General features: G+C 40.4%; 1 protein-coding gene across 21 annotated transcripts in view; it reads left to right on the top strand.

The window, feature by feature from the left end:
* Window positions 1-26,567, top strand: part of TPK1 (thiamin pyrophosphokinase 1) — a 347,987-nt gene that overhangs the window by 217,677 nt on the left and 103,743 nt on the right. For all 21 annotated transcript variants that reach the window (XM_040696447.2, XM_015275901.4, XM_015275898.4 and 18 more), the window contains 2 exons: window positions 3,792-3,887; window positions 19,657-19,803. In XM_040696447.2, coding sequence (XP_040552381.1) covers window positions 3,792-3,887; window positions 19,657-19,803 — 243 coding nt within the window. The remainder of the gene's footprint in view (window positions 1-3,791; window positions 3,888-19,656; window positions 19,804-26,567) is intronic.

The following is a 26,567-nucleotide window of genomic DNA, read 5'->3' as shown; positions in this document are numbered from 1 at the left end:
CCAGATCCTGGGCAAGGATCCGTTTCCCCCTTTGAGACAGGTGATACCCATCTGCAGACCTCAGGCCAGGTGCCAAGTAGACTGCCCCATGATCAAAGAACCCGAGATTCTTGCATTTGCACCAGCCTCTCAGCCATGTGTTCATGCGATGGATTTTCCTGGTCATTGCATTGTCTTTCCCTGCCACTGTAGGAATACCTGCAAATACTACTTGTATGCCTGCATTGTCAACTAACCTCCCCAGCCCCCTAAAATCATTTTTTACAGCCCTCAGGCTTCTGTCAGCAACCTCATCACTGCCAGCCTGAACGATCAATAACGGATAGTAATCAGAGGGGTGGATCAGACCAGGAAGTTTCCTGGAAATATCCCTGACCCGGGCCCCAGGGAGGCAGCACACCTCCCTACGTGTAGGGTCAGGCCGACATATCGGGCCCTCTGTTTCTCTCAGGAGGGAGTCATCTACGACTATCACCCTCCTTTCTTTTTTGGAGGAGGCAGTCTTTAAGCATGGAGCTGACCTCACCTTGGTCACACTTGGAGGCAGTCTTCCCACCTTATCCTCACTCACCTCTCCGTCCGGTTTCAGGGCATCAAACCTTTTATGTAGAGACACCTGAGGAACCGTGGTAGGTCGGGGTGGGAGTCGCCTGCGTTTCTGAGCTGGGACCCGCTGCCATTCCTCCTCTCCTCTCGAATTGGCTCTCTGTGCTCGACTGCAGCAAGGGAGAGGGTCCACTACGGTTTGTACATCTTTATGTCTTTATAAACATCTTTATCAGTGACATAGACGACAGCATCGAGAGCACCCTCAGCAAGTTTGCAGGCAACACCAAGCTGAGTGGTGCAGTTGATACACTGGAGGAAAGGGAAGGCATCGAGAGGAACCTGGACAGGCTGGAGAAGTGGGCCCCTGAAAACCTAATGAGGTTCAACAAGGCCAAATGCTTGCACATGGACCAGGGTAAACCCAGGTACTTACACAGTGTGGGGAAAGAACTCCTTGAGAGAAGCCCTGCGGAGAAGGACCTGGTAAATGAAAAGCTGGACACGAGCCAGCACTGTGCGCTTGCAGTCCGAAAGGCCAGCTATATCCTGGGATGCATTAAAAAAGGGGTGGCCAGCTGGGAGACGGAGGTGATTACTCCTCTCTGCTCAGCTCTTGTGAGGCCCCATCTGGAGTACTGCGTTCAGGGCTCGGGCCCTCAGCACAATAAAGATGCACAGCTTTTGGAACGGGCCCAGAGGACAGACACTAAGATGATCAGAGGGCTGGAGCACCTCTCCTATGAGGAAAGGTTGAGGGAACTGGGATTGTTTAGCTTGGAAACAAGAAGGCTCCGGGGAGACCTTATTGTGGCCTTCCAGTACTTGAAGTGAGTGTATAAACAGGAGGGGGAATGACTGTTTACATGAGTGGATAGTGATAGGACAAGGGGGAATGTTTTTAAGCTAAGACAGAGGAGATTAATGTTAAATATTAAGAGGAAGTTTTTCCCTCCGAGGCTGGTGATGCACTGGAACACGTTGTCCAAGGAGGTTGTGGATGTCCCATCGCTGGAGGCATTCAAGGCCAGGCTGGATGTGACTCTGGGCAGCCTGGTTTAGTGGTTGACAACTCTGCCCATGGCAGGGGGGTTGAAACTAGATGACTTCTGCGGTCCTTTTCAACCTAGCCATTCTATGATTCTGCAATTCTGTGATATCACACCCACTGCAAGGAGACTGTTTTATAATCACTGTAAATTAACAACTTCACTGATTCTGGGAAACGTGAGCACTTTCGTATACATGCATTTATGCATATTTCAATATAAGTAGCAGAAATGTAGTAACTGTAGTGCTAGAGTGAGGATTTTTCTGGAACTTGATCCTGGAAGTTCCATATAACCCTGAGCTTTCCACATCTGAATTTGTCTGTCCAACAGAACACTGTAGAACGGGCTTGTCCAACGCTCTTCCCACAAACTGCATGCAGGTCTGGACAGCTAAAAATGCAACCCCACAAGATCGTAAATTTTTAACATTAATATTTGATTTTTTTGATGTTTTTCATGAGTCCGTTTCATGTAGCTTGAGTACAGACTGCATAGTTGACAACAGTATGCTGTGGAGAGGAGTGTATTAGTGCAGTGCTAACTCCACCTTTTGTGCCTGCCGCACACACTCTGTTGAATTGAAACCTATGTGTACTGCATGTTATATGCACTTGTGCCATTTGCTGAGCAAAAAATATTGATTGCTGATAATAATATTTCAGTATATCTACACGTGTGTGTGTCTGTGGCCTCCTGGCAATGATTGGTAAAAAAGAGGAACTTAAAAAACTAACAGAAAATGATGTAGTTGCCACTGCCAACTTGCACTTGATGAAATATCTCCGCATTGTACATCAAGAAAATTTGTTTTAAAGCTTTAAAAATTGGTAATATTATGCAAATGATTGTGAAAGCTTTGAGTTTCATAAAGTCCAAGCAATTGAATCATCACCAGTTCCAGGAGTTCCTTAGAAGTACGGATGCTGTTTATGGGGACATTATTTACTTTTCTGAAGTAAGGCTGCTATCTATGGGTAAAATGTTAAAAGAAATGTATGATTTGCAAACTAAAATTAAGGTAATTATGGGATCAAAAGCAAAATTTGTGCCAGAACTTGAGGATGAATAATAGCTTGTGTTCATTATCATTTTTGGTGGATTTGACCACTCTATTTAAAGGAGTTAAACATCGAACTTCAAGGAGAAAATCAACCTATCTGTGCTGTATTCCAGGCCATAACATCATTCAAAATGAAGCTTAAATTATGACAAGCTCAAGTTACATAAAATTTTATTCATTTTGATACATTAGCTAAACATACTCCTCTAACAGTGAAAAATATGAAGCCTTGCTTTCCATTTTGATAAAGGAATTTGAGAATAGATTTCAAGATTTCTGAAAAAATCATCATTTTTGGGTATATTCATGACTCCATTTTATGTTGACATAAATACATTACCTGTGAATTTTCAAATGGAATGTATAGAGTTGCAATTAAACATTCAACTCAAAGAAAAATTTGGTCATGTCTCTTCACTAGACTTCTATAAAACCTATCTTGCTGGAGAAAGATACCCTTCATTTCACAATCATGTTATGTCAACACTTTTTATCAGGATGTATGTTTGTGAACAACTGTTTTCAATGATGAAGCACAGGAAGAGTAAAATTAGATCAAAAATCTCTGATGAGCATCTTGATAACTTGTTAAGAATTGTAACTACCTCCATCAAATAAGACACTGCTGCAGTAGTTTCTCAAAAACAGAGTCAAGTATCCCACTAATATGTTTTTGTTGCCCTCGTTTTTTATATGTTTTAATGGAAAATGCATTTAAAAAAAAGAAAGAAAGAAAGAAATTTTGTTACTCATATACATTAACTATAGTATGTATTTTGTATGCAGCCCAAGACAATTCCTCTTCATTCAATGCAGCCCAGCCAAGTCAAGATGTTGGACACCTATACTGTAGAAAATGTTTATCCAAATTTAGGAATGTTCTCCATAGGTTTGGGATATCTGTTCCTATGCCTATAAAAAATCTAGATAATAATAATTTGGTCAGCTGGGATCTAGGGTCTTTGGACTTTATAAGGGTAGCAATCTCGTACTTGATTCTCCATCTCCTTTCAGAGACTTGAAGAGCTGCTAACTGCAGTTAATTTCAGCAGAGAGAGCATTAGTTCTCAAAACAGAAAGATGTAGTAAGTTTAATTTATTTTTCTCCCTCTGTTTTGCTGTTTATTCACTAGGGATGTGAGTTAATTGAGACCATGGATCAAGATTTCACAGACTTCACCAAGTGTCTTCAGATACTCCAGAAAAAGATAGAAGAGAAGGGCCTCCAGGTAAAGACACATCTTTATCTCTTCTTGTTTGCATCTACTCTTCATCTCAACATACTTAGATTTATCTTTTCAGTTTGCACTGAAATTACGCAATATTTTCAGTAGCCATTCTGAGGTTTTGCCATATAATCTGCAGACCTTGTAAACATTGATGCTTCTGCTGAATAGAATTATTGAGTGTGTCAGTGCACAAGTGTTGGTTTTCCTAAAAGGCTGCTTCTATTGGTTTCTGTTAATGAACAAATCAAAATGCGGAAGAGCTGTTGTGGCTGGTGTTCAATGAGCCCTACTTTAGAATGTTAATATGTTTTCAAGTCTTGGCATGCTGAGCCTTATCTCCTTGATCTCCTCCCAAAGATGAGATGGGAAGGAGAACCTTATTCTGTCAGCATTACGTATGTTGAGCAGTGTCTCCTGCAAAATGTTCCCCTGGAATCCAAGAGAACCTTTGCAGAGAAAGCAGTGTGCTAAACTTAAAAAGAGTCATTTGGAGTTGTGAGCTACTCCTTTCACTTCAAATACATATAAGGCACCACTTCCTCTCCCCTTCTATAGCTTGGTTTCAGAAGCCCTCCTGTTTCAATTCTCTGACATGCAGAGTTACAATTTTTAAAGAATTTCCAACAGGATAATCTAATGGCAGGTATGCTCTTGGAATTGCTGCCCATGGAGTGTTCCTTCATAAGGGCTGAGCTCTCTCTCCTCCTCTCTCTACCTCTGAATGAAGAGTTGAGAAAAGCAACTGTTGCATGCTCTTACCAACACTGAGGAGAAGAGGCTTATAAGAAAATGAATGCAAGAGCACTAGGTGGAAGGGCATGTATACCCCATCCTTTCCCATTTTCATTGTAGCAGGACAGGAAAGTTCACTGGCAGTTTGAGATCTCTTGTCTCCAACAAGGCAGCAAGAGATGGAAATGTCAATGCCACTCACTCTTTCTTTTCTCCTCACTCCAAGCTGATGCATAATTACCCATGTTTTGCTGAAGTTGTTTGGAAATATCTGAATCTTCTGAATGAGGTGTGTCCATGGAACCCTTCAGAGTGCTGTTGCACAGTGTCCAGTACATAATGTTAATCATTAGTTATTTTTTCCACCATTTGTATAGACAAAGATGGGAGAGTTTCTCAGGCACCACTGTGAAGTCATTGAACCGGTTTCTCCTCAGCTGAGACACAGACCTGTAGGAAGAAGAGAGATTTTCCTCATATTGTCGAAGTAGACTAGTCACTTCATCCACCACTGGTCTTTTGTTATCTTTCCAGATCACTCATGCTGGGATACAATAATGGGTGCACTCCATAAAACTCTCTGCCACATAGATTGCATGCATTTAACTTTATCTGTATCTTGAGATGGTATATTATCATCCAAATTAGTATCATACACCATCTCTACCACAGGTAATTTGCCCGAATACTGGATACCTTTCTCCATGGTGGTCATTTGCCTAGGTAACATTCCAGATCTTCTTTGAAGGGATATCTTTCTTTACAGCTGATAAGGTCGCCACCACAGAGTGAAGGATTGTATCCCTTTTCCAGTCACTTTGTCAATGTCACCTTCCCTAGAAAGACAGCCTAGCTGCTTGGCTTCACTGCCAATGAAATCCAGGCTGTTAGTCCCACTATCCTAGCACTGGAGCAGCCAGGTGACAACGTGTACGCCTGAACAATGGCTGTAATCTTTTCATGTATCTCATAACTCACTCAGTGTTAGGGGACAGACAGTTTCTGTCTCCTTTATGAGTTCTGCCTCTCCTTCCTACTTGTGGTGGCCCTTTTTCATCTTCATCTTCTTCTGTCTTTGTAGGAATTTCTCTCCTTACTAAATGATCTGACTTTTCTTGCCATTTCTTCCTTTTGCTTATAGGGGCAAATGATACTGGCACTGGCTGGTTCTCTGGTTGGACTGTGGGTCTTGTCACAGGGATCGGAGCAACCACACGGCCCATCAGAGGGATTGGAGTGACCACAGGGCAGGTCACAAGGGTTGGGGCAGCTGCAGGGCCCGTTTACAGGAATTGGTGCAATGACAGGACCCATTTCAGGGGCTGGGGCAGCCACGGGGTCTGTTGCAGGGGTTAGAACATCTGCAAAGTCTGTTGCAAGAATTAGATCAACGACAGTTGGTTCAGGGTCTAGAAGTGGAGAGAGGAGTTGTTCACCTGCATTTGCATTTATGGCTTGAAATACAAACTTATATGTTACAATGTGGATTTTTTTTTCCTTCCGGAAAAAAATATTATAAAGGCTTTTAGCTCAGAATATTATCTGGGTGGAATATGTTTTCCTGGTTCCAGGTGAATGACATTATATTCCTGCAGCTTTGATTTTTACCTACTGTCTTATTCGGAGACACTACAAGCCTGTTTCCCAATTATTTATAGTTGAAATTACTAGAGAAGAAATTTATCTCTTCAGTATAAATAAATAAATAAATAAATGGGAAAAAAAGATTTGAGTCATGCTGTGTTTGCTGCTCTGTCTGGGTAGTAATATGTTAAGCTAGGAAATTAATTTAAATCAGCTCATACTGTGGTCCCATAATCCAGTGACATAGTTTCTCTGGATGAAATTTTACTTCAAGATGCTGAAATATTTGAAACTAATGTTCTTCAGTTCATTAGAAAGTAAGCTATCATTTATTTGCTACACTGTATGGATAGAATTTTTTGCTCTGATCTATTAGTCACCTCTGTTGAGTACGTGTTTGAGCTTTTGGGAGCCTTTGGGGAAATATTTTGTTCCAAACAAATTAAGTTCTGATAGTTTGTTTTCCATTTCTGCACCTCTGTCCTCCTTCTCTTCATTCCCACTCACCCAAATTGCTTGTGAACAAATGACATGTGAACAGAGGAACAGCATGCTGAGAGGTAATTACACTGTACAGCTTTCATGCATGTTGAAAGGTAATTACATTGTACAGCATTCATCTGCTCAGTGGTCACTTGAGCAGATGAGGTGAGACAGATGCTTTGTACCCCCTCAGAAGAGAAGGCTGCAAAGTGAGTTCAGATTTCACCAGTTATTGGAGAGTTCAGTTTGGGAAGAAGCCTTAAAAATGCTTTTACCACAACGAAGAGTGCAACTGGAGTTGACAGTTTACTCAGATCTGGTAGGAAAAAACACCTTGTTAGTTCTTGAGCTGCTTGTTTGATAATGAACAGTGGTAATTCTGTCTTCTAAAAAGTTGCCAAGTTCATCATTACTTTTTCCCTTTCTCAAAGGAAAACTCTTAGAAAGTTTCTGAATCCTCAAAGTCATTAATTTCTGGTTTCCATTATGAAATGTAGTATCATATTTTGCTTGCTTAGCCAAGACATGCAGGAAGCAGTATTGGGATCATTTTATGATACCTGGGTCACTTGTGTATATTTATACTCACTGCAGTGAATGTTAGAACAAGCAGTACCCTGCATTTATGAAAGTTAGAATCAGTCCTAATTTTCCCTCTTCACAGTGCTAGTTCATTTGTGAAGTGAATTGTGTTGGATGGGTAAGGCAGTGAAGTACCATGAACAGAATCTGACTCCTGAAGTTTCTTTCCAACATAAAGGCTGTTATACAAGGACTGTTCTGAAAGTACTGCCTCTTATTCTATTATGTTGGTTTATGATGTCAAAGGTGGATGTTGGTGGTATGGCAGTAGAGGCTGAGCCAATACTCCATTGGATTTTGTTGCTGTGCGACAGATGGCAGCAGAGGGGCAGTCTGACAAAATGGTGTCTGACGTAGAAGTGTTTATGAAGCAAAGGTGTGGAACTGAATTCCTCCATGCAGAAAAAATGGCACCCACTGACATTCATTGACATTTGCTGAACATTTATGGAGATCAAACAGAGGATGTTTGCATAGTGAGATGGTGGGTGGTGCATTTCAGGAATGGCAAAAGCAGTGTGAATGACACTCATTCCAAATGGTCATGAACATTTTTACAAGTGCAGCAGGCATGCACTGCCTGTTCATTGCTGGCAAAAAATGAATAATTGATGGTGATGACTATGTTGAAAAATAGCGTTTTGTAGCTGAGAATTTGTTCTATCAAATTTTATTCTTGTGCTCTTTGTTGTATTTTCCATGGAAATAAATGGGAGGCACTACTTTCAGAACAACCTATATGTATCACTTTCTGTATGACTGTGAGTATGGGTGCACACATGCATGCATGTAGGTTGTATATGTACCCACAACTTTTCTGGCAGCATACCTTCCTGTTCTTTTGGTTCTGTTTTTTGTTGTGTTTTTTTTTAATGTCTCAGTAGCTCTATCTGCTGAAATTTGTTTCTTCTACCATGTTAACTGTCTATTCAATGTTATGTGTGCATATTTTGTTTTATTGCTGTAATCATTATCGTATTCATTCTATGTTTATATGACAACTTCTGATTCTTTGTTACAAGACCTTCAAGTAAACTTATTTTCAGTAATTTCAGTAACTGTGTTATGTTCTTAGCTTTCTCTTATGTAACACAAACTATTTCAAAACACCATCTGAACTGGCAAAAAAGATAGATTTGCTTAGAGTATCCGTTTTAGAGATGAACAGATCTTACATTAAAAGTGAGATAAAAAGTGAAACCTGTGTTCTGCGGATTGGGAAGCAGAGGTGTAGAACCAACTTCCCTGCAGTCTCCCAGTGTGTCAGCAGCACAGTCAGGGATGATGTTCCAGTTCCCAGTCTTCATACGGTGATCTTGCCCTAACACTCCCCAGTCTCACTCGCAGGCAGCTGCAGCAGCATTCTTTATTAAGAAGTGGGAATTTTTTTTATCAATTATGCAGTTCCAAGGAGAATCTGCATAACATAATGGTAAGTTTAAGCCATTATCTTCATTCTAGAGTTACAAACTCTGCACTCTGTTTCATCTAAAATACCATTTAGTCTTAAAGCTAAGCTCAGTGACTACTGTATGTTTAACTTCTGCTATCTTTTCTGCTTGAAAGTTAAAGCAACTCATTTGCTTATATGAGCTCAAGATATAAAAAAATTATTTTATTTAAAATTAATTGCATTTTAGTGGTTTAGTATGACTATATTTCAATTGATCAAAGCATCAGTGTCAATATGAAAAGATGAAAACAATCTATCTCCAAATGCTATTACGATGCAGGGCTAAGAGTAAATCGTATCTGGTGGCACTGTTGGGTTTTTCTTCTTAACGCCTCACTGGAGGAGAACAGAAAATGCAAATGATACATATTTTAAGGGAAGTTAAAAACATTTATAAAAGGTTTATATGCTGTGAAGTGCTGTATCAAAAGATTTTAATAAATTATTAATAGTAAAATTCTCTTCATTAACCTCTCTTGTCATAAACAACCAAGTCTGAAGATCCTATTAATTCACATTTCTAACATGTAGAATTTCATAATAACTTTCAACAGGGGTAAATCTGTCATGTAGGATACAAAGACATATCCTTAAGCACTTGAGCACCATTTCAACTCTAAGGTCCAAATTCACCTTCTAGAAAGGCAGCACCTAACCCTTTCTACCTACCGCTGAAATATTTTAAGGTTCCGCATTGCAAAGGCATAGCGAGGTACATTTCCTGCAATTAAGGATATCAGAAACACCCTAATCCTAGGGAACAGGTAGGCCGGGCTTTCTTCATGTTCAACTATAGCTGTGGACATTAAGACACACTGAATTTGTGTTAAAGAATTTTATGTAAAATGGATGTCAGCAGGAACACACTACATCATATGTACTGTGAATCTTTTTTACAAGATTTTTGTATTCTCTTCTGGACTTGTACTTGTTCCGTGTTAAAGGCATAAGCATAGTGAGATGTATATAGAATGCACTGATTTCTGCTTGTTGAAAGATAAACCCAATGTCAAATTTTGGTGACAGGAAGAGCAAAAGAGGAAACTATAGTTTATTAGGGCATTTTAGGGGATAGGGAGGTCAGAGATGCACTCACTTGTAGTACTATGGTATCTAATACAGAATCCAAGGTTTTTGACAATTCACCATTTTCTCAGTTTAGTCAAATAATAAATAGTTTTGAAACATAAAACATGAGGTCACTACAAGTGGTTTACTGTTCCCTTTGTAATCCCTAATTTTGTCCTGTTTATAACAGGAAATGGGATTTTTCTTTTTCGCTGCCAAATTTTAAATCAGCCCATCTGCCTTTAACAGCACAGCTTATTCTGCTTTTCTGATAGCAGCTGCTCCTGATGGAAAGGTGTCCATGATGGGAAGGTGGCTGGACTGCATTACTATGCTGGTATTCTCAAAGTCTTTTGCACTTGTGTTGACCAAGCCCTGGTAATGAAGCTCTAGCAAGAAATCTTGAGGAGCCATAGCTTTTGACACAGAAAATTTTTCTGCAGCTTGAGGACCAAGAGACCAGTTTGTTGTTGGAGATGTTCATAAATGACCTTTTTTTTTTTTTTTTTGGTCTTGTTCTGTTTAATACATAAGCACTGCAATGTTAGGTAATGTTTTCTTTGTTACTTATGAGAGTTTTCAGGAAATTATGTTTAGATAATGGGATATAGGTTTATTTTTATAATGAAGCATATTAAAAAAAAAAAAAAGGTCTTGCAGATTGCAAATAGCCAGTGCACTTCTTACAACTCAAGTATGATATCTTCCTATTAGACTGAGAATCTTGTCAAGAATAAATGATGGATTTGTGGGATGTTTAGTTTCCTGCTCAAGGAAACTTATTTAACCTAAGCACTACATAAAACACTTTTTCTTTTCTTTTTTTCTATGATGGTTTTCCAATTCTTGTACCATTGGAGATTTGAATAATCAAAGGAAACAGGGGAATTATAATATTAGTTAAATCTTTTGAAGCCATTCTGGCTGTTTTCCACTTTTTTTTTGCCTAGAATGGGAATGTGGGGGTGGGAGGAGGCAAGTAGTGAGACTGTTGTAAAGTAAAATGTTAGGATGTGTGTGTGGGTGGTGCTCAACAAAAGAGCTGCAGCCCAAGCCCTCATGTACTCTGCAGGTCTGAGTCATCTTCAGCCTTTTCCCAGTCCTCAGCCATAACTTCTAAGTCTTGGCCAAAAGGAAGGAGATGGGACATACAGCAGTTTTGCTCTTCACAGATAGTTTGAGGCAGCCTAGCAATCCTTGGAAGTCCACACAGTGTTCCCGCTGTGACAGAGGCAGCAGCACAAGCAGATGTGGAGGCTGAATCATAGAATCATAGGATCATAGAATAGCTGGGGTTGAAAAGGACCATAACAATCATCTAATTTCAACCCTTTTGCTGTGTGCAGGGTCACCAACCACTAAACCAGGCTGCCCAGAGCCATATCCAGCCTGGCTTTGAATGCCTCCAGCAATGGGGCATCCACAACCTCCTTGGACAACGTGTTCCAGTGCTTCACCACCCTCTGAGGGAAAACTTTCCTCCGAGTATCTAACCTAAACCTCCCCTGTCTCAGTTTAAAACCATTCCCCCTTGTCCTGTCACTGTCCACCCATGTAAACAGTCATTCCCCCTCCTGTTTATAAGCTCCCTTCAAGTACTGGAAGACCACAATGAGATCTCCCCAGAGGCTTCTCTTCTCCAAGCTAAACAAGCCCAGAAAAAGCTTCATAGCACAGCAACAAACATAGCAACAACTACTGAGATGAGTTGTGAAGTGCTGTTCTTTTCTTAATTAGTTGTTTTAATTTGGCTTTGTCACTGCAAAAGGGGAGGCCTGGGTAGTGGCCTTTTCAACTTGCTTAAGGAACCCATTGAGGTTCCCTTTTAAATGACTGAAACACTGAGAAATTAAATCTTGATATTTGTGTAAATTAAATGTGAGCATAAAATGTTTACAGCTTCACAAACACCTTCAATTTAAAGAAATCCTTCTTCATTTCTTTTTGAGTGCACAGCTGTGTTTGTATAGTCTAAAAAACAATGTTGAAGAAAAAAGATACTGTAATGGATGTAAACTGATTTTATTCAAGCTATGTTTAGTTTACCTGCTATAAATACTGAACCTGCTCTGAGAAGGAAAATTGGTGTCCAACATCCTAACCTCCTTCCTTCCTTCAGTATAAGAATACCTCTGACCTCTTAGAAACAAATACATGAACTTAGGACTTCTTGCAAATCAGTACTTCTATGGAAAAAAAAAAAAATCTGTACTTCCTAACCATTCAAAAGAGATGTCATTTGCAGAATAGGGCATGGAGGCATAAGAAAAATTTTCCATCTTTAGTTTCAGGTCTTATATCTGTCCCTTGAGTATAAGACAGGCTATCATCCCCCGGTTCATCATGAAGATTAATGTTGAGACCAGCTGAAAATATTACTGTTTTGTTGGGATCTATCAGGACATCCTCAGACCTGTATGAACCCAGATTCAAGGTTTTTAAATAGCAGAGCTAACATCTCTTCCTAGTTACACACAAGTGACTCTCCCTTATCTCCTGTGTGATATTGCTATAAGAGAGTAGAGATGCAGTGCAGCTCCATATTACTTACGGCAACTTTTATACAAACTTCGTTGTTGAATGTTAAAATATGCAGGGAGAGCACCCAAGCCTTGCTAGCCTAAGCCATAAAATCTTACTCAGATGAAGTAAAAGAAAATCAGAGCTCTTTAACGGAAATGTATATTTTTATTTCTTTTCTGTACTTTGTGGAGGATGCTTTCCCTTAAAAATATTTGATTCTTTCCTTAAAATTTGTTACCTCAATTTATCATGACAGAATGGAAACAAAAAAAGGCAGAAAACAAATATAAAAATAAGACTTACTTAGCTTAAAAAGGCACAAAGAAAGACCTCAGTTGTCGTAGTGCCAACGCCTTCTCTGTTCGTGTGACTTCAAAAAGGGCTGCTAGCAGAGCATTTCACAGAACAACCTTTTTCCTGCCTTGCTCCCTAGAAATACCACACAGTGGTTTACCTCCTTTGTAACCTCTCCAAGGATCCAGGGCCAGCATACAGTCAAGAGCTGAAACAAAAGCAGGAAAGAGTGCGCCAGGAAATCAAAGAGAGCTGTGCAATGGAGAAGGACAAGAAGTCAGAAAGGTGTCTGTGAGCCATCAGGTTTCTCCAGGAGGCCAGGGACCTTCCTGAACCTGCTAGCATGCCAGGGACCTTCCTGAACCTGCCAGCATGCCCAGCAGGAGCTGTGGTCCAGGAGAGGGGAAAGAGACTGTTTTGGATAGTATTTGTTTTGTAGCTGCTGGTTGATTGTGATTTTAAGTATAAATTAAGTGCACTCAAGTGTAGTGATAATTTTGGGTACTAATCTGAAAGAAAATAGACAGTATTAAAAATATATATATATTTTCGGCTTTATACACAGTCAACTGAAGACTCTGGGTTCTGCTTTGGATTTCTTTTGAATAAAGACTGGCAATCAGATTTAAGTAAAATGTGTAATAACAGACTAACAAAGAACTGATTCCCTAGGAGTAAAGAGGATCATTTTTTTCCTCTCTTGAGCTGACGGGAGGTTTTAGTTAGTTTGTTTTTCCTTTTCTACTCCTGGAGACAGTAGATTAAAGAGATTAAAAACACGATATGTACCAAACACAGCTTTTGGAACTAAAGATATGTAGCTATGGGATAGTTAAAAGAAATTTGCTAGACTATTTTATCATATTCTTTTGAGAGTCACTTTCATTGCTGCTAATTCAAATCCAGGGCTCTCTTTCTTAGGGGTGATAGCTTACAACAATGAGTTTTACTTTTCCATGGGGGTTACATTATGGTATGCACACTGTCACAGTGTCACCATGATTGAGCTGTAGGAGCAGTGAGGAGCTAAATCAAGATAGCTTGGTACTTGTGACTGTCTTTCGTTACTGTTTTGAAAGACAAGTGTGTTGTGCTTGCAGAAGACGTGATTGATGGTCTTGAAATCCTTGTTTGTGCACACAGTATATATTTCAGGGTCAAAACCAGAACATGTTCTCCTCCAAAGTCTCAGTGAACAGGTTGCTCTGGAGGTTTTAGCTTTTGCCTACTTATAACAGCATGGAAGGGCATGCAGTAGAAATGATCCCTTCACACAGAAACTTTAAGGTAAAGAGGAATTCTGATGACCTCAATCTCATCCATAGTATGAACTGTTAAGCTGCACTCCTCCTGAGCAGCAGTAATGGAGCAGGAATAACTGCTGTTCCTGCTGTCCCTGGAGCACAGGGAGTACTACTGGATGGTAACGCAGAAACATCCAGCATAAGAGCCAGCAGCCAAATTCAGGTTGCCTGGGGTCCAGTTCGTGTGAATTTTGTAGACTGTTATTTCTTACTTTCAGAAACCTAAAGCCACTGGTTAAGTAGTTTATGATTCATGCCATTTATTCTAGATGATGTTATATGCACCCACAAACCTTGCATTTACTTATAGGAGACAGCAAAAGCAAAAGCACTGGAATGAAATCAAGTGATTTGGGCCAGAAATGCAAATACAGGACAATAGATCAAATTAAGACCAAAATGTTTCCTGTTACTCAGTTCTCAGACTGGATTTCAAGATTACCTTTCCCTGTTCCATCTTACTGTCATGTGTTGCTTTAAGCAGACAAATGCAACCTGCATGTTTGTCATTAGAAGAAAGAACTAACCTCCCATTTGAAATAGGTTACAAATACAAAAAGCACTCAGTTAACAATGCAAAAAAAATGAACATTAAGCAAGAAATGACAATGAACCTGAAATAATGTAATATGAAGATGAATGGAATTAGTGAAGTGACAATGAAGCCAATCAAAGGGTACCATCTCAGGCACACAGACAGAATGACAGTCTCTTGTTTCCTGAGGAGTCAGATGACCAAAGCAACAAGCAAATTCCTGCTAGAGAGAAGAGGATCCCATCTAAGCAAAGTGCAGACGCTGCTATGTAACTGTGTATATCATTCCTGTAGGAAATAATTGCCATGCCTTTCATGTAAAACACTAGAAAGCCAATTGTCTCGCTCCAAGTACTCCAATTACTATTATCTTTCCTAAGATGGGAAATAAGAGTGAGAGTTCTTTATAAAAAGCAAGAAGTAATCACCACCATGGATTCCAGCAGCATTCCATTGGTCCAAGGATATCTTCAGTTTGATGAGGAAGATTCTCTTACTTCTTCCTTTTTCTCTCTTTCAGTCATTCAAAAAGTCGTGTATATTGTCCTGTCAGGCTTGGGTTCCTAGGTGATAGCTCGTGTTGGTATGTGTACCCTTTACAATGTCAAGCTGAATAATAAATACAACATTCACACCACTATTTAATTGTTTACTTTTCAGCATAAAATATGCTTCAATATATGCATGTTACTACAATAAATTTGTTCTCTTTCATCTTCCTCCAGTATTTTATATTAAAACAACAGACTTTTGAATGTTAGGAAGTGAAGTAATGAAGGTGACAAGATATCAATGAAGTGTGGAAGTGATAAGAACTTGTGTTCAAATCAAATGCAATATCTGATCTGCAATTGGCCTAGAAATATACTGGATAATAGCAGTGGATGGTCTTCTTGGTCTCAGAGGGAGGAAGGTTTATTTATGGCTCCAGAGCTTTCACAACATGTTGTTCTTGTCTCTTTCCTTTAAGATGGTCTTTCTCGCTATTTGTTCCAGTGCCACTAGTTGTCAGACAATGGTTCCCTGTCCGGTAACTGCTCCTCTGAGACTCAGGCATGTTTGTTTGAAAATCATCTGCCTGAAACAGAGGTCATAAGAAGAGGTCGTAAGAAGATCCCGCAAGGTGTCTGTATCCTGGGGAGAGAGTTTCTTATCAGAGATAAGGAGCACGGTTTTATAAAGAGTGGGCATCCTCTGCTGTCAGTTCGAGCCTTTGAGACTTTGCTCTTAGATGGCATGGTGATGCTTGTGTTACAAAGCTGGATATGGAGGTCTTTTCACCTACCTCAGGCAGTTCCCAGCTTCCTCTATCCTTTCATCCTTCTCCTTAAATAACTTGTCCATCACTTTTCTAAGTAAAGTCTTCTCTATTTAATCCACCCATACCAGAAAGAGAGATGTCTGCTGGGCCCATTTTCCATGGAAAATGAGTGTTTAGCAAGCCAGCAGACAATTTATAGCAAATTGTGTATTTCTGTAGTCTCTGTGGAAATGGAAGCAGGGAGATGAGCAGCCTCACCCTGATGTGGTGGCAGCCTTGACTACCTCAAGGTTACAGCCTGCTCTAAATTATACCCTAGGGGAGAAGAAAGAAGCATCCGAATTGCCATGTGCAGAGTCTTTCTTTATGCTTCTCTTCTCCAACAGCCCTGCTGCAACTCCTAAAGCCATTTCAAGAGATGCTGATGTATAAATTTAATTTAAAGATGACTGAATCCCACCATTAGAACTTCAACTCTTTATGGAATAAAGCTTGGTTTCACTAAAAATGCTGTAGAAGGAATTTAAGTCAGGCTTTATAAAGTCTAATAGAATGCAGTCCACTTTACACTGTTCTTTCTAGGATCTAAGCTATTCTAAGTTATTTAGGATTTTATACCTTTTCTCAGGAAATGAATAGCAGTATGTGAAAAGAAAATGGGTAAAGGGACTGGTGACACAACATTTAAGTGAATTATGGATATTTCAGTTTAAGTGCAGTGTGTTAGTCAAGTGCTACCTGCTGGGCTGATTAGCAGGAGCTGGGTATAATCCCCTAACCTCATACTGAAAAAATGAATGGCCTTTCCTCTGTAGTGGGCAAATCTATAAATGCCCTGTGCTCTGGTTTTCTTTTTGTCTTATACTCTGGGATGACCAAGATTCATGCATGTGCATTCACATTCCATCCAGTTTTCTTAGTGCCTGGTGGAATGAGAATCGGAGATTGCAGGAAAGAAGCTGATTATTTTGTTAGCTTGCAGATTTGCTTCTTCTTAATGGAGGTGATAGCTTTAGGATGAAAAATCTCTTTAGGTTTTGCTGGAGTAAGCCTCTTTGTCTGTTTGTTAAATAAACAAACAAAGTGTGTATTCTAAACCTTCCAGCAGAGATTTTGTGTCTCACAATGTCTGGATGTCCATCACTGCCTCCAGGACTCTGCAGTGAAAGGCAGACAGACTGTCTGCTGCCACCCAAGCGTAGAATTCAGTTTTTCTCTCTGCCAATTCTCTCTGCCCAAGGGTACTTTAGCTGGTTTTGTTTCCATACCTGTCACAGACATATTTTTCAATTTTACAGAAACATAGGAACACAGAATAATAGTTACATTTCCTTTTAGGGTATCTTTTTTAGCCTTCTCCAAATATGCCACGACTGCAAACCTGAGTTCTACCAATGTGTTTGTACAAGTCTATGGAGCCTTTGATATGCTTCCCAGAGTCCTGAAGGAAATGGCTGATGGACTTGGCAAGCCACTCTCCATCATATTTGAAAAATCATGGCTATCACATGAAGCCCTTTGTGACCAGAAAAGGGGAAACATCACTCCTGTTTTTAAGAAAGGGAGAAAGGGAACTACAGGCTGGTGATCCTCACATCTGTGCCTGGTAAAATCATGGAACAGATTCTCCTAGAAACTATGTTAAGGCACATGCAAGATAAGAAGATGATCTGTGACAGCCATCATTGTTTCACCAAGGGCAGATTGTGTCTGACTAATCTGGTGTCTTTCTGTGATGAAATGATGGCAACAGTGGTCAAAGGAAGATGAACTGATGTCATGTACCTGGACTGGTTCAAGGCCTTTGACATGGTCCTGCACTGTATCCTTATCTCTAAATTGGAGAGATCTGGATTTGAAGGCTGGACTATTTGGTGGATAAAGAATTGGTTGGATAGTTGCAGCCAGAGGTTACAGTCAACAACTCTTGAGACCAGATGGTCATGAGTGGTGTCCACCCAGGGGTCCATGATGGGACCAGTGCTCTTTTACATCTTTACCACTGGCATGGAAAGTGGGATCAAGTGCACCTTCAGCAAGTTTGCTGACACTAAGCTGAGTGGTGGAGTTGATACAACAAAAGGAAGGAATGCCATCCAGCGGGACCTGGACAGGCTCGAAATTGGGCCCACGTGAACCAAATGAGGTTCAACAAGGCCAAGTGCAAGGTGTTACACTTGGATGGATGCAATCATAGATATGTGTACAGACTAGGAAAAGAACTCACAGAGAACAGCACTGCAGAGAAGGACTTGAGGGTCCTGGTGAATGAAAAGCTGGACATGAGCCAGCAGCGTGTGATTGTAGTCCAGAGGGCCAACTGTATCTTGGGCTGCATTAAAAGAAGAGCAGCCAGCAGGATAAGAGATTTTATTTTCCCCCTCTTCTTAGGAGGTGGTGAGGTACTGGAACAGACTGCACAGAGAAGTTGTGGATACCCCATCCATGGTGGTGTTCAAGGCCAGGTTGCATAGGACACTGGGCAGCCTAATCTAGCTGTTGGTAACTCTGACCGTGGCAGAGGGGTTGGAACTAGATGATATTTAAGGTCCCATCCCTCTCAAGCCATTATTTTCAACAGATCTACTCCATGCTATACTGGTTTTATTTTCTTACATTTCTTACCAGCTCCCAAGATCACTGTGCAATTGCTACTGAATAAGGAGTAGGATTTCTGTATTACTCATGTATGGCAAAAGAAGGCGATGAGAGTGCTTTCCAATTGGATACAAGTGCTATGGAGCAAGAGTAGGTAATAAAGAAGAAACAAAAGTTGCTCATCCCATCCAACAACTAATAATAACCCAAGTACAATCTCTATCCAGAGAAATGCTGCTAACGCTTAAATGAGGGGTGAGAAGGGATGGATCCAGGCTCCATCCCTTCCTGTCAGTCAGGTGCATTGCTTGCACCTGAGCTCCCTGGATTAGCCACACCTTCTCATCTGATGCTCAATCATTGGTTCAGGCTGTGACCTAGCAATTCTGCTGCAACTTATATTACACTTCAAAATGCAAAGTATACGTATGCATCATCCCCTCCCCATCGCAGTGGCCATAGACTTAGGCCCTGTAAGCAGAAAACTTCACCAGATGGCTATTGTCAAAGGAGCTTCTAAAAGCTTTAGAGCTGCAATGTGTTAGGGCTTTGCATACTACTTACTAAATGGTAGCTTTTTAAATTACAGTTACTGAACATACTTGACCTGCATGGTGGAAGTAATAATATTTTGCACTCAGTGACTTAAATACTCTTAAATGCTCCCTCTCTGCTTGTAAGAAGAGCGTACAGAGGCTTGGTAGAGTGTTTCAGACTCAAAAATAAGAGCAGCAGCTGGCTGACTCCATGGCCCGGGGCTCAACCAAGGAGTGCTTCTGTCCCTGGCAGCAGCAGCTGGGAGATATGGTAGTCAGGAGGTGCATGCAATCTCTTCAGAGCAGTAGTGCAATTAGTCTTGAGGAGAGCCAACCTGTGTGTGGGTTTGTATGCTAAAATGCTCTGCAGAGGGAGCAAGAATGGCATACAGTGTACCAATGATTTATGTTCTCTGTAGACTATGAGAATGATGCTGAAGCAATTTTAAGATCTAGGAATATAAGATCTTAAGGTGTGAAGGGATATACCTTAGGCTCTATGCAGTCGAGCTAAACAGATAGGTGTCTGCTAAGACTGATCTCTGTGTTAGGCAAAGCAATTAGGTCCTTCATTAAAGTACCACATGTTGACTGTGAATTTATTGAGCTTCAATACTCAACTTCAAGAATTGCGTGATAGTATTTATTGGTAATGAAAGGAAATAGCTGTATTTGAGATTTGCCTTGAGTTTTTTTTTTTTTCATTACTTTTTTTTCTTATCAAAGTGGTTCAGTTTTTGATTTTCAGGATCTAAAGATCTGTGAAGATATCTTGATGATAGTTCTCTCGGTGACTGTTTTTGTTTCATCTTTTAGATTGATTTGATTGTGACTTTGGGTGGACTTGGAGGACGCTTTGACCAAACAATGGCATCAGTGGAAACACTTTTTCATGCAACAAATATCACTCCTTTTCCAGTGATAGTTATCCAGGAGAGCTCGCTGATCTACTTGCTTCAACCAGTAAGTGCTTTGAACATCTGACCTTTCATCCATCCTGATCCTGTAGGTCTGCCATCATTAGTTGCTCATTTTAGTTGTAATTTGTAGGAACAGAACCTAAATTGAAAATATATTGCAGGGAAGTGGACAGAAAATTACATGTTCTGCATTCCTGCCTGGAAAAAGATTGGTTTGGGTTTGTTTAAGAGGGGAGGAATTCAGAAATCAAAGAGGTATGAAAGCAAAATTTCAGTACTTCTGGAAATTTGATTATAAATGAAAAAAAAATCTTTAAACTTTTAAATTAGATTCCAGTAAACTTAAATTTAACACACAGTCCTTTGCATGTTGAGTAGAAGGATGCCTGCGATATGAGGGGAAAAAAAGAGGAAAAAAAAAAAGGGGGTGATATGAGGCAGTTCCTGACAAAAGTGTCTGATGTAGTTCTGTGGTGGCCTGAGCGGCATAGATCATTATGATAGGGATTCAGGTAGGATCATCTAGATAATTTAAGATGTATTATTTTTTGAGATTTTTGCTCCATTTATTGAGTCATAAAATAACACATATGAAAGATCTTGCAGGGCTTCTAAGATTTAAATTAAAGGCAAATCTAAGCATCAAATAGTCTTCTCTAACAGTGATTCATTTGCTTGAAGATAGCTTTTCTTGATATCAGGGTTTCTATAAGCTTAACTAACTTTTCAATTCTATCACAGAAAGCTTTTTTCATTATAATAAATAACATTCACAAATAAATGTGATAAAGCCCTGCACTGTACATGTTTCATTGTAATTTGAGTAAAGCATTAATAAAGTCTGAGCTTATAAATTTAAATCCACGGGGCAGATGTTTTATTAATAACTTTGAAGCTCTGTGTCTGCAGGAAAGACTACAGAGGAGTTCATTTGCCAATATGATGAGTAATGACTGTGATCATAAATTGCATGACTAAATGGATAGAGGAGGCAGCAGAATGAGGGGACAATGCGGCTAACGGGCAGCTGGTTAAAACCTGGTTGTGAGGAATAACTTACCTGTGGTGGGTCTGTGGGTGCAGCATTTGCTGGCCCCAGTAACTTATTTTCATCAGAGTTTTGGAGAATACCAAATTTAGCTTACAGAATACTTATTTGGACTGCAAAGACTTTTAATTCTTTTAATTAATCTTTTCCTTAAGTGGCTTTGAAACATCATGCATTAAGTTTGCTTTCAGAAGAGTCCTCAATGAGTATTTAACCCCTTTTCAGCTTGAAAAAATTAACAGCCTGCATGTTTAAATAGAAATCAGAGATTGCTAACTGTTTGGGTTTGCTGGAAACTTTTTACATTCTGTTTTTATCATTCCTGGCTGTCACTGACATTTGTGACTTGAGGCTGATTTAAGCATTCAAAAATAAAGGGTAAATACAGAACACAGGCCTTTTAGAGAACTTAGTGCAGACTTTAACTAAGAGATGCCTTTCACTGTTGGTTTGAACTTGTTGCTGTCAGCATCTTCTGTCAACTGTCATGGTAATACCAGATAATGACATTAATCCTGTATCATTTAGACAAAAATCAAGTCAGTAGTTTGTACACAGGGACGAACAAGGATCCTTAGCTTGGAAGTACTCTTTTTCTTCTCCTGGAATTCAGCATTATATTTTTGTCTTGTAAACAACTACAATCCTGACATTCTCTACCTTTCCCCTCTCTCCTTTGTAATTTGAAATTAAGGTAGGAGGGAGATGAACAAAGTGGGAGACAAGCTAGCTTTTTGAAATACAAGTCTGGAAACAAACAAACAAACAAAAAACAACAACAACAACGAGGCAAGGTTTTAAGATCCAAATGCAAATGATAAGAGCATCTTTCCTTTCCTATAAAAAGTATATCTGAAATCCTTTTCTTTTGGGGAAGAAGTATCTGATCTTTATTGGATTCTTTGGATAAAGCATATGAGCAAAAGTTAACTATATTTTTTATTGAAAATAACATTAGCCCTCTGCTCACGGTGGTAGGAGATTATTAATTCTATATCATGTGTACCTAGGCAGAGGCTAAAATTCTTGGATATATCCATGAAAATGGTAATCCCATAACAGCCCTAGGAAGGATACAAAGGGAAACAGCAAGTCAGGCTCTGGAATTTCTAGCTGCTAATACAGAAACTAAGGGAAAGACTCAGTAAGTGTGTATCTAAGTACACAACAAGCAATATTAGATAATTGCTAATAATTTCACATTATTGGACAGTTGATATAGAGAGGCACGGCAAAAGAAATATATCAATATTGAACACACCTGTAAAAGCGCAAAGCGTTGTAGGAAACATGGTTGTAGATCTGCCAGAAGTGTTCAGGATGATAGAGAAATACAGCAAGGACAATTACAAATTGTCCACACAGACTACCAACCGAGGTGGACCGGATCAACAAAGCCTTATTTCATTAGCCAGTAAAATTACCTAAATACTGGAAGTAAGGGTAGATGGCTTTTTATGTGCTGAACCATGTCTTGGGAAATAAATAGTGCAAGATTCTGAAGCCTATCAGGAAACACACTTTGGCAATAAAAGCAAAGAAAGCTACACAGAAGAACAGTCTTTTGTATTCATTTCTGACCTGTAAAAATAAACTGCCAAGAAGTAAAGAAGAGAAAGATGGGAAGATGCGGATGTGACAGCTAGTGCCAGCAGGGCATCCCCTGCTTCAAAGTGCACTTTTCCTCTCTCACCCATCATGAACTCTATCCTGCTGTTATTTTTCTCAGGGTCTGCAACGTTTTTTCCATTTGTACACCACATCTGTGTGGCCAGTGCATGATACACAGCCCAAGTGGAACACCTGCTTGCAAAACAAAATAAACTACCAAAGTTAGCTCTTTCTATGAAACAGAATGTTTTCAGCTATAGCCACAAATATCAATTCCCTTAAAGCTATTAGAATACTTTGTTCCATCCCAAGATCATTCTTCAGTCAAGGGGCCTTTAAGTCCCTAATATAGGTGCCAATTGAAGGGATTTGTGAACTGAAAAATCTGTCAGGCAGTATTCCAGAATTCTGTACTAGAATCATATGTTGAATCAAAGTAAGATAGCGTGCACCTTTGTCTTGAGTGATGCATGGTCATATTTTTAAAATTTATTTATTTTTAAAATCCTGATTAGTGGGATGAATCATTCTATAGTACAGGGTCATCCCTTTGCCTGGGATTCCTTTCCAGGTTTTGTCTCTGCAAATTAAGAAAAGGCTAATTGATAGGCTAATAGCATCATAACTAAGCGTTACTGATAATGAGGTGGTAAAATTACACCAAAATAGCTATTTCCATAGATTTCAGCACTGCTAACATCAAATCCTGTTCAATTCACAGCTGATTTACTGCTAAGATAGAGGAAGAAGCACACAGCAACCTAGATAATGCCTAATAATTCTAATTCTTGAGGCCACGTTGGTAACACAGGAAAATCACCCACTTCTGTCATACCATTACCAGTGTTGTTATTGTGATACCACCCAGTGGGTAGTGCAGCCGTTTTTTGTCACTCATCATGGCACCTATAAGTTATTTATAAGACAACAAGCTACAGAACTATGCCAATAAGTAAGAAACACACAATCCCTGTGATTATGAGGGCTGGATGCTATTTTCTGCCTTGAGATGAGGTCGAATGTATTGCGCTGGAACAACCACCTAGGACCAGTCCCTGTGGAAACGCAGGCATATCCACGACCCTAAGTTATCAGTGGTAAGTGACCTTCCCAATGCCCTGTGGCCATATTCTGAACATTAACTATCAGCTGTTCCTTAAGGATTGGGGAGGCCCCAAAATGGCGACCTACACGAGTTGTATCTGTATGATCATGATTCAAAAAATTTAGCACAAGCAAAGCCTAACATAACCTTTCTTGTGGTATGTCTCCCGTATTCCCTCTTTTTAGTTTATTAAAATAAACAAAAATAACACTGGCAAATGTGACGCCCATCTTCAAAAAGGTCCGGAAAGATGATCCTGGTAGCTACAGACCTATCAGTCTCACCTCGGTGTCCGGGAAGGTTATGGAATGGATAATCTCGGGAACCATCATGGACCAATTAAAGGTCAACCAGGGGATCAGGCCCAGTCAGCACGGGTTTACGAACGGTATATCCTGTCTGAGAAACCTGATTTCATTCTATGACAAGGTGACCCGCTTAGTGGATGAGGGTCAGGCTGTCGATGTGGCCTACCTGGACTTCAGTAAGGCCTTTGACACTGTCCCCCATAACACTCTCATGGAGAAGCTGGCTGCCCAAGGTCTGGATGGGTGTACACTCCACTGGGTGAAGCACTGGCTGGATGTCCGGGCCCAAAGAGTCGTGGTCAATGGAGTTGAATCCAGTTGGTGGCCGGTCACGAGCGGTGTCCCCCAAAGCTCAGTGCTGGGGCCGCTTCTGTTTAACATCTTCATTGATGATCTTGATGAGGGGGTTGAGTGCACCCTCAGTAAGTTTGCAGATGACACCAAGCTGAGAGGGAGTACTGATCTGCCAGAGGGGAGAAGGGCACTACAGAGGGACCTGGATAGACTGGATCGATGGGCCAAGGTTAACAGCATGAGTTTCAATAGGGCCAAGTGTCAGGTCCTGCATTTTGGTCACAACAACCCCAGGCAACCCTACACGCTTGGGGAGGTGTGGCTGGAAAGCTGCCTGATGGAAAGGGACCTTGGTGTACTGTTGGACATCTGGCTGAATATGAGCCAGCAGTGTGCCCAGGTGGCCAAGAAGGCCAATGGCATCCTGACTTGTATCAGGAATGGTGTGGTGAGCAGGACTAGGGGAGTCATCCTGCCCCTGTACTCAGCACTGGTGAGGCTTCACCTCGAGTACTCTGTTCAGTTTTGGGCACCTCAGTACAAGAAGGACATGGAGGTACTGGAGCAGGTCCAGAGAAGGGCAACGAGGCTAGTGAAAGGCTTGGAAAATCAGCCCTATGAGGAGAGGCTGAGGGAGCTGGAGCTGTTTAGTGTGGGGAAGAGGAGGCTGAGGGGAGACCTAATTACTCTCTTCCAGTACCTGAAAGGTGTTTACAGTGAGAGTGGGGCAGGTCTCTTCTCACTGGTGACAGGTGACAAGGGGAAATGGCCTCAAGTTGCACCAAGGTAAGTTTAGGTTGGACGTTAGGAAACACTTCTTTACAGAAAGGGTGGTTAAACACTGGAAGAGGCTCTCCACAGAGGTGGTTGAGTCACTGTCTCTGGATGTGTTTAAGAGCCGTTTGGATGTGGTGCTCAGAGATATGATTTAGCAGAGGGTTGTTAAGAGTGAGGGTACTATGGTTAAGCTGCGGTTGGACTTGATGATCTTTGAGGTCCTCTCCAACCTGAGTAATTCTATGATTCTATGATTCTATTAAGAGTACATTTAAATGCGTGATGAGCATGTTCAATGATAGCTTGTCCACTGGGAGAATGAGGAATGCCAGTAACGCGTCTAACCCCCATTCTTGGAGGAAAATTTGAGTGGCCTTAGAAGTATACACAGGTCCATTATCTCTTTTCGTAGTATGTGGGATTCCCACAGCAGCATAAGCAGATAACCAATGTTTACAGGCATTGCGATGGTGTTTGCCTGTATGTGTTGTGGCAAACATGTAAGAAGAATGAGTATCTATTCTTACATGCCCACATTTTAGACAGCCAAATACATGAACATGGGTGACATCTGCTTGCCAGAGTTGAAGGGGTGCTTTGTCACGGGGATTTGTCTCTATCTGGGGCAACTGCTGGGCAGTCTGGACATGTTAGAGTAACGTTACAGGCTTTGTCCACTGAATGAGTGGAGATTTGTCCAGTATAGTCAGCTATAGCATTCTGTAACGGAAGCGAATGCGCAAGCATCCAGTCTAAATCTTTTTTAGTAGCAGGTATGTAGATGCAATCAGGATCAAAAGCTGGTAAAATTTGTAATAATTTCACTGTAGTAGCACTGCAAAATCTCCACTCATGATGTAATGGTTTTTGAAAATGTATGTGGTAAGAATATCCATTTGAGGATGATGAGAGGATCTTTTCTTGAGATATCCCATTGACATAACAAGCTGTATGGTTGACAGGAGTTTAATATTATATTGTAATAAGAGGTACTGGAAGTGACAAATAAACACAATGGCTATATCAGTGTTGCAGTGATATTATTACAGAGTCTAACCACTGGAGTGCTTTTGGTGTTAATTGTCTTGTAGAGGTTAGATCTGAGACTCCTTGGAGTAGTTAGGATAGAGGGTGTAGCTCTTGAGTAGTAATACCATGAAGTGGTCACAACCAGTTGATGGTTCCTAATAATTTTTGCAGATCATGATGTATTATTTTGAGAGTTTGATGCTGAATCGTATGAGATGTAATTTTCCATGGAGAACTGAGTTGCACCTTTTCTTCAGCTATTTGTAAACGGACATATTGTACTCCCTGCCAGATGAGCAGTATAGCACTCATTAGGCTCTTTTTGTTCTGCTGCTATTAATATATCATCCAGGTAATATAATCATCCAGGAAAAATAAGGATGTGAAGTCTAGCATTTTGTACTGGTTGTAATGCATTTGCTAGTGTCAATTGGCATACTGTTGGACTATTTTCAAAGCACTGCCTATCCATCTGTGCCTGGTCTTGAGGCGTTGCCTGAGCTCCTTCCCCATGAGCTCCTCCATGCCAATGAGATTTAAGTTAGCCAAATTATTCATAGCCTGAACGGTAGCTTGTTCTAGGTATTCAGTCAAAAACACAGTGTATTGTGGGAGACAGAATCATTTGTAACAAA

This window comes from Gallus gallus, chromosome 2 (assembly GCF_016699485.2).
Source record: "Gallus gallus isolate bGalGal1 chromosome 2, bGalGal1.mat.broiler.GRCg7b, whole genome shotgun sequence".
Classification (NCBI taxonomy): Eukaryota; Metazoa; Chordata; class Aves; order Galliformes; family Phasianidae; genus Gallus; species Gallus gallus.
The sequence above is the reverse complement of the archived record's forward strand: the minus strand, read 5'-3'. Positions and strand labels throughout refer to the sequence as shown.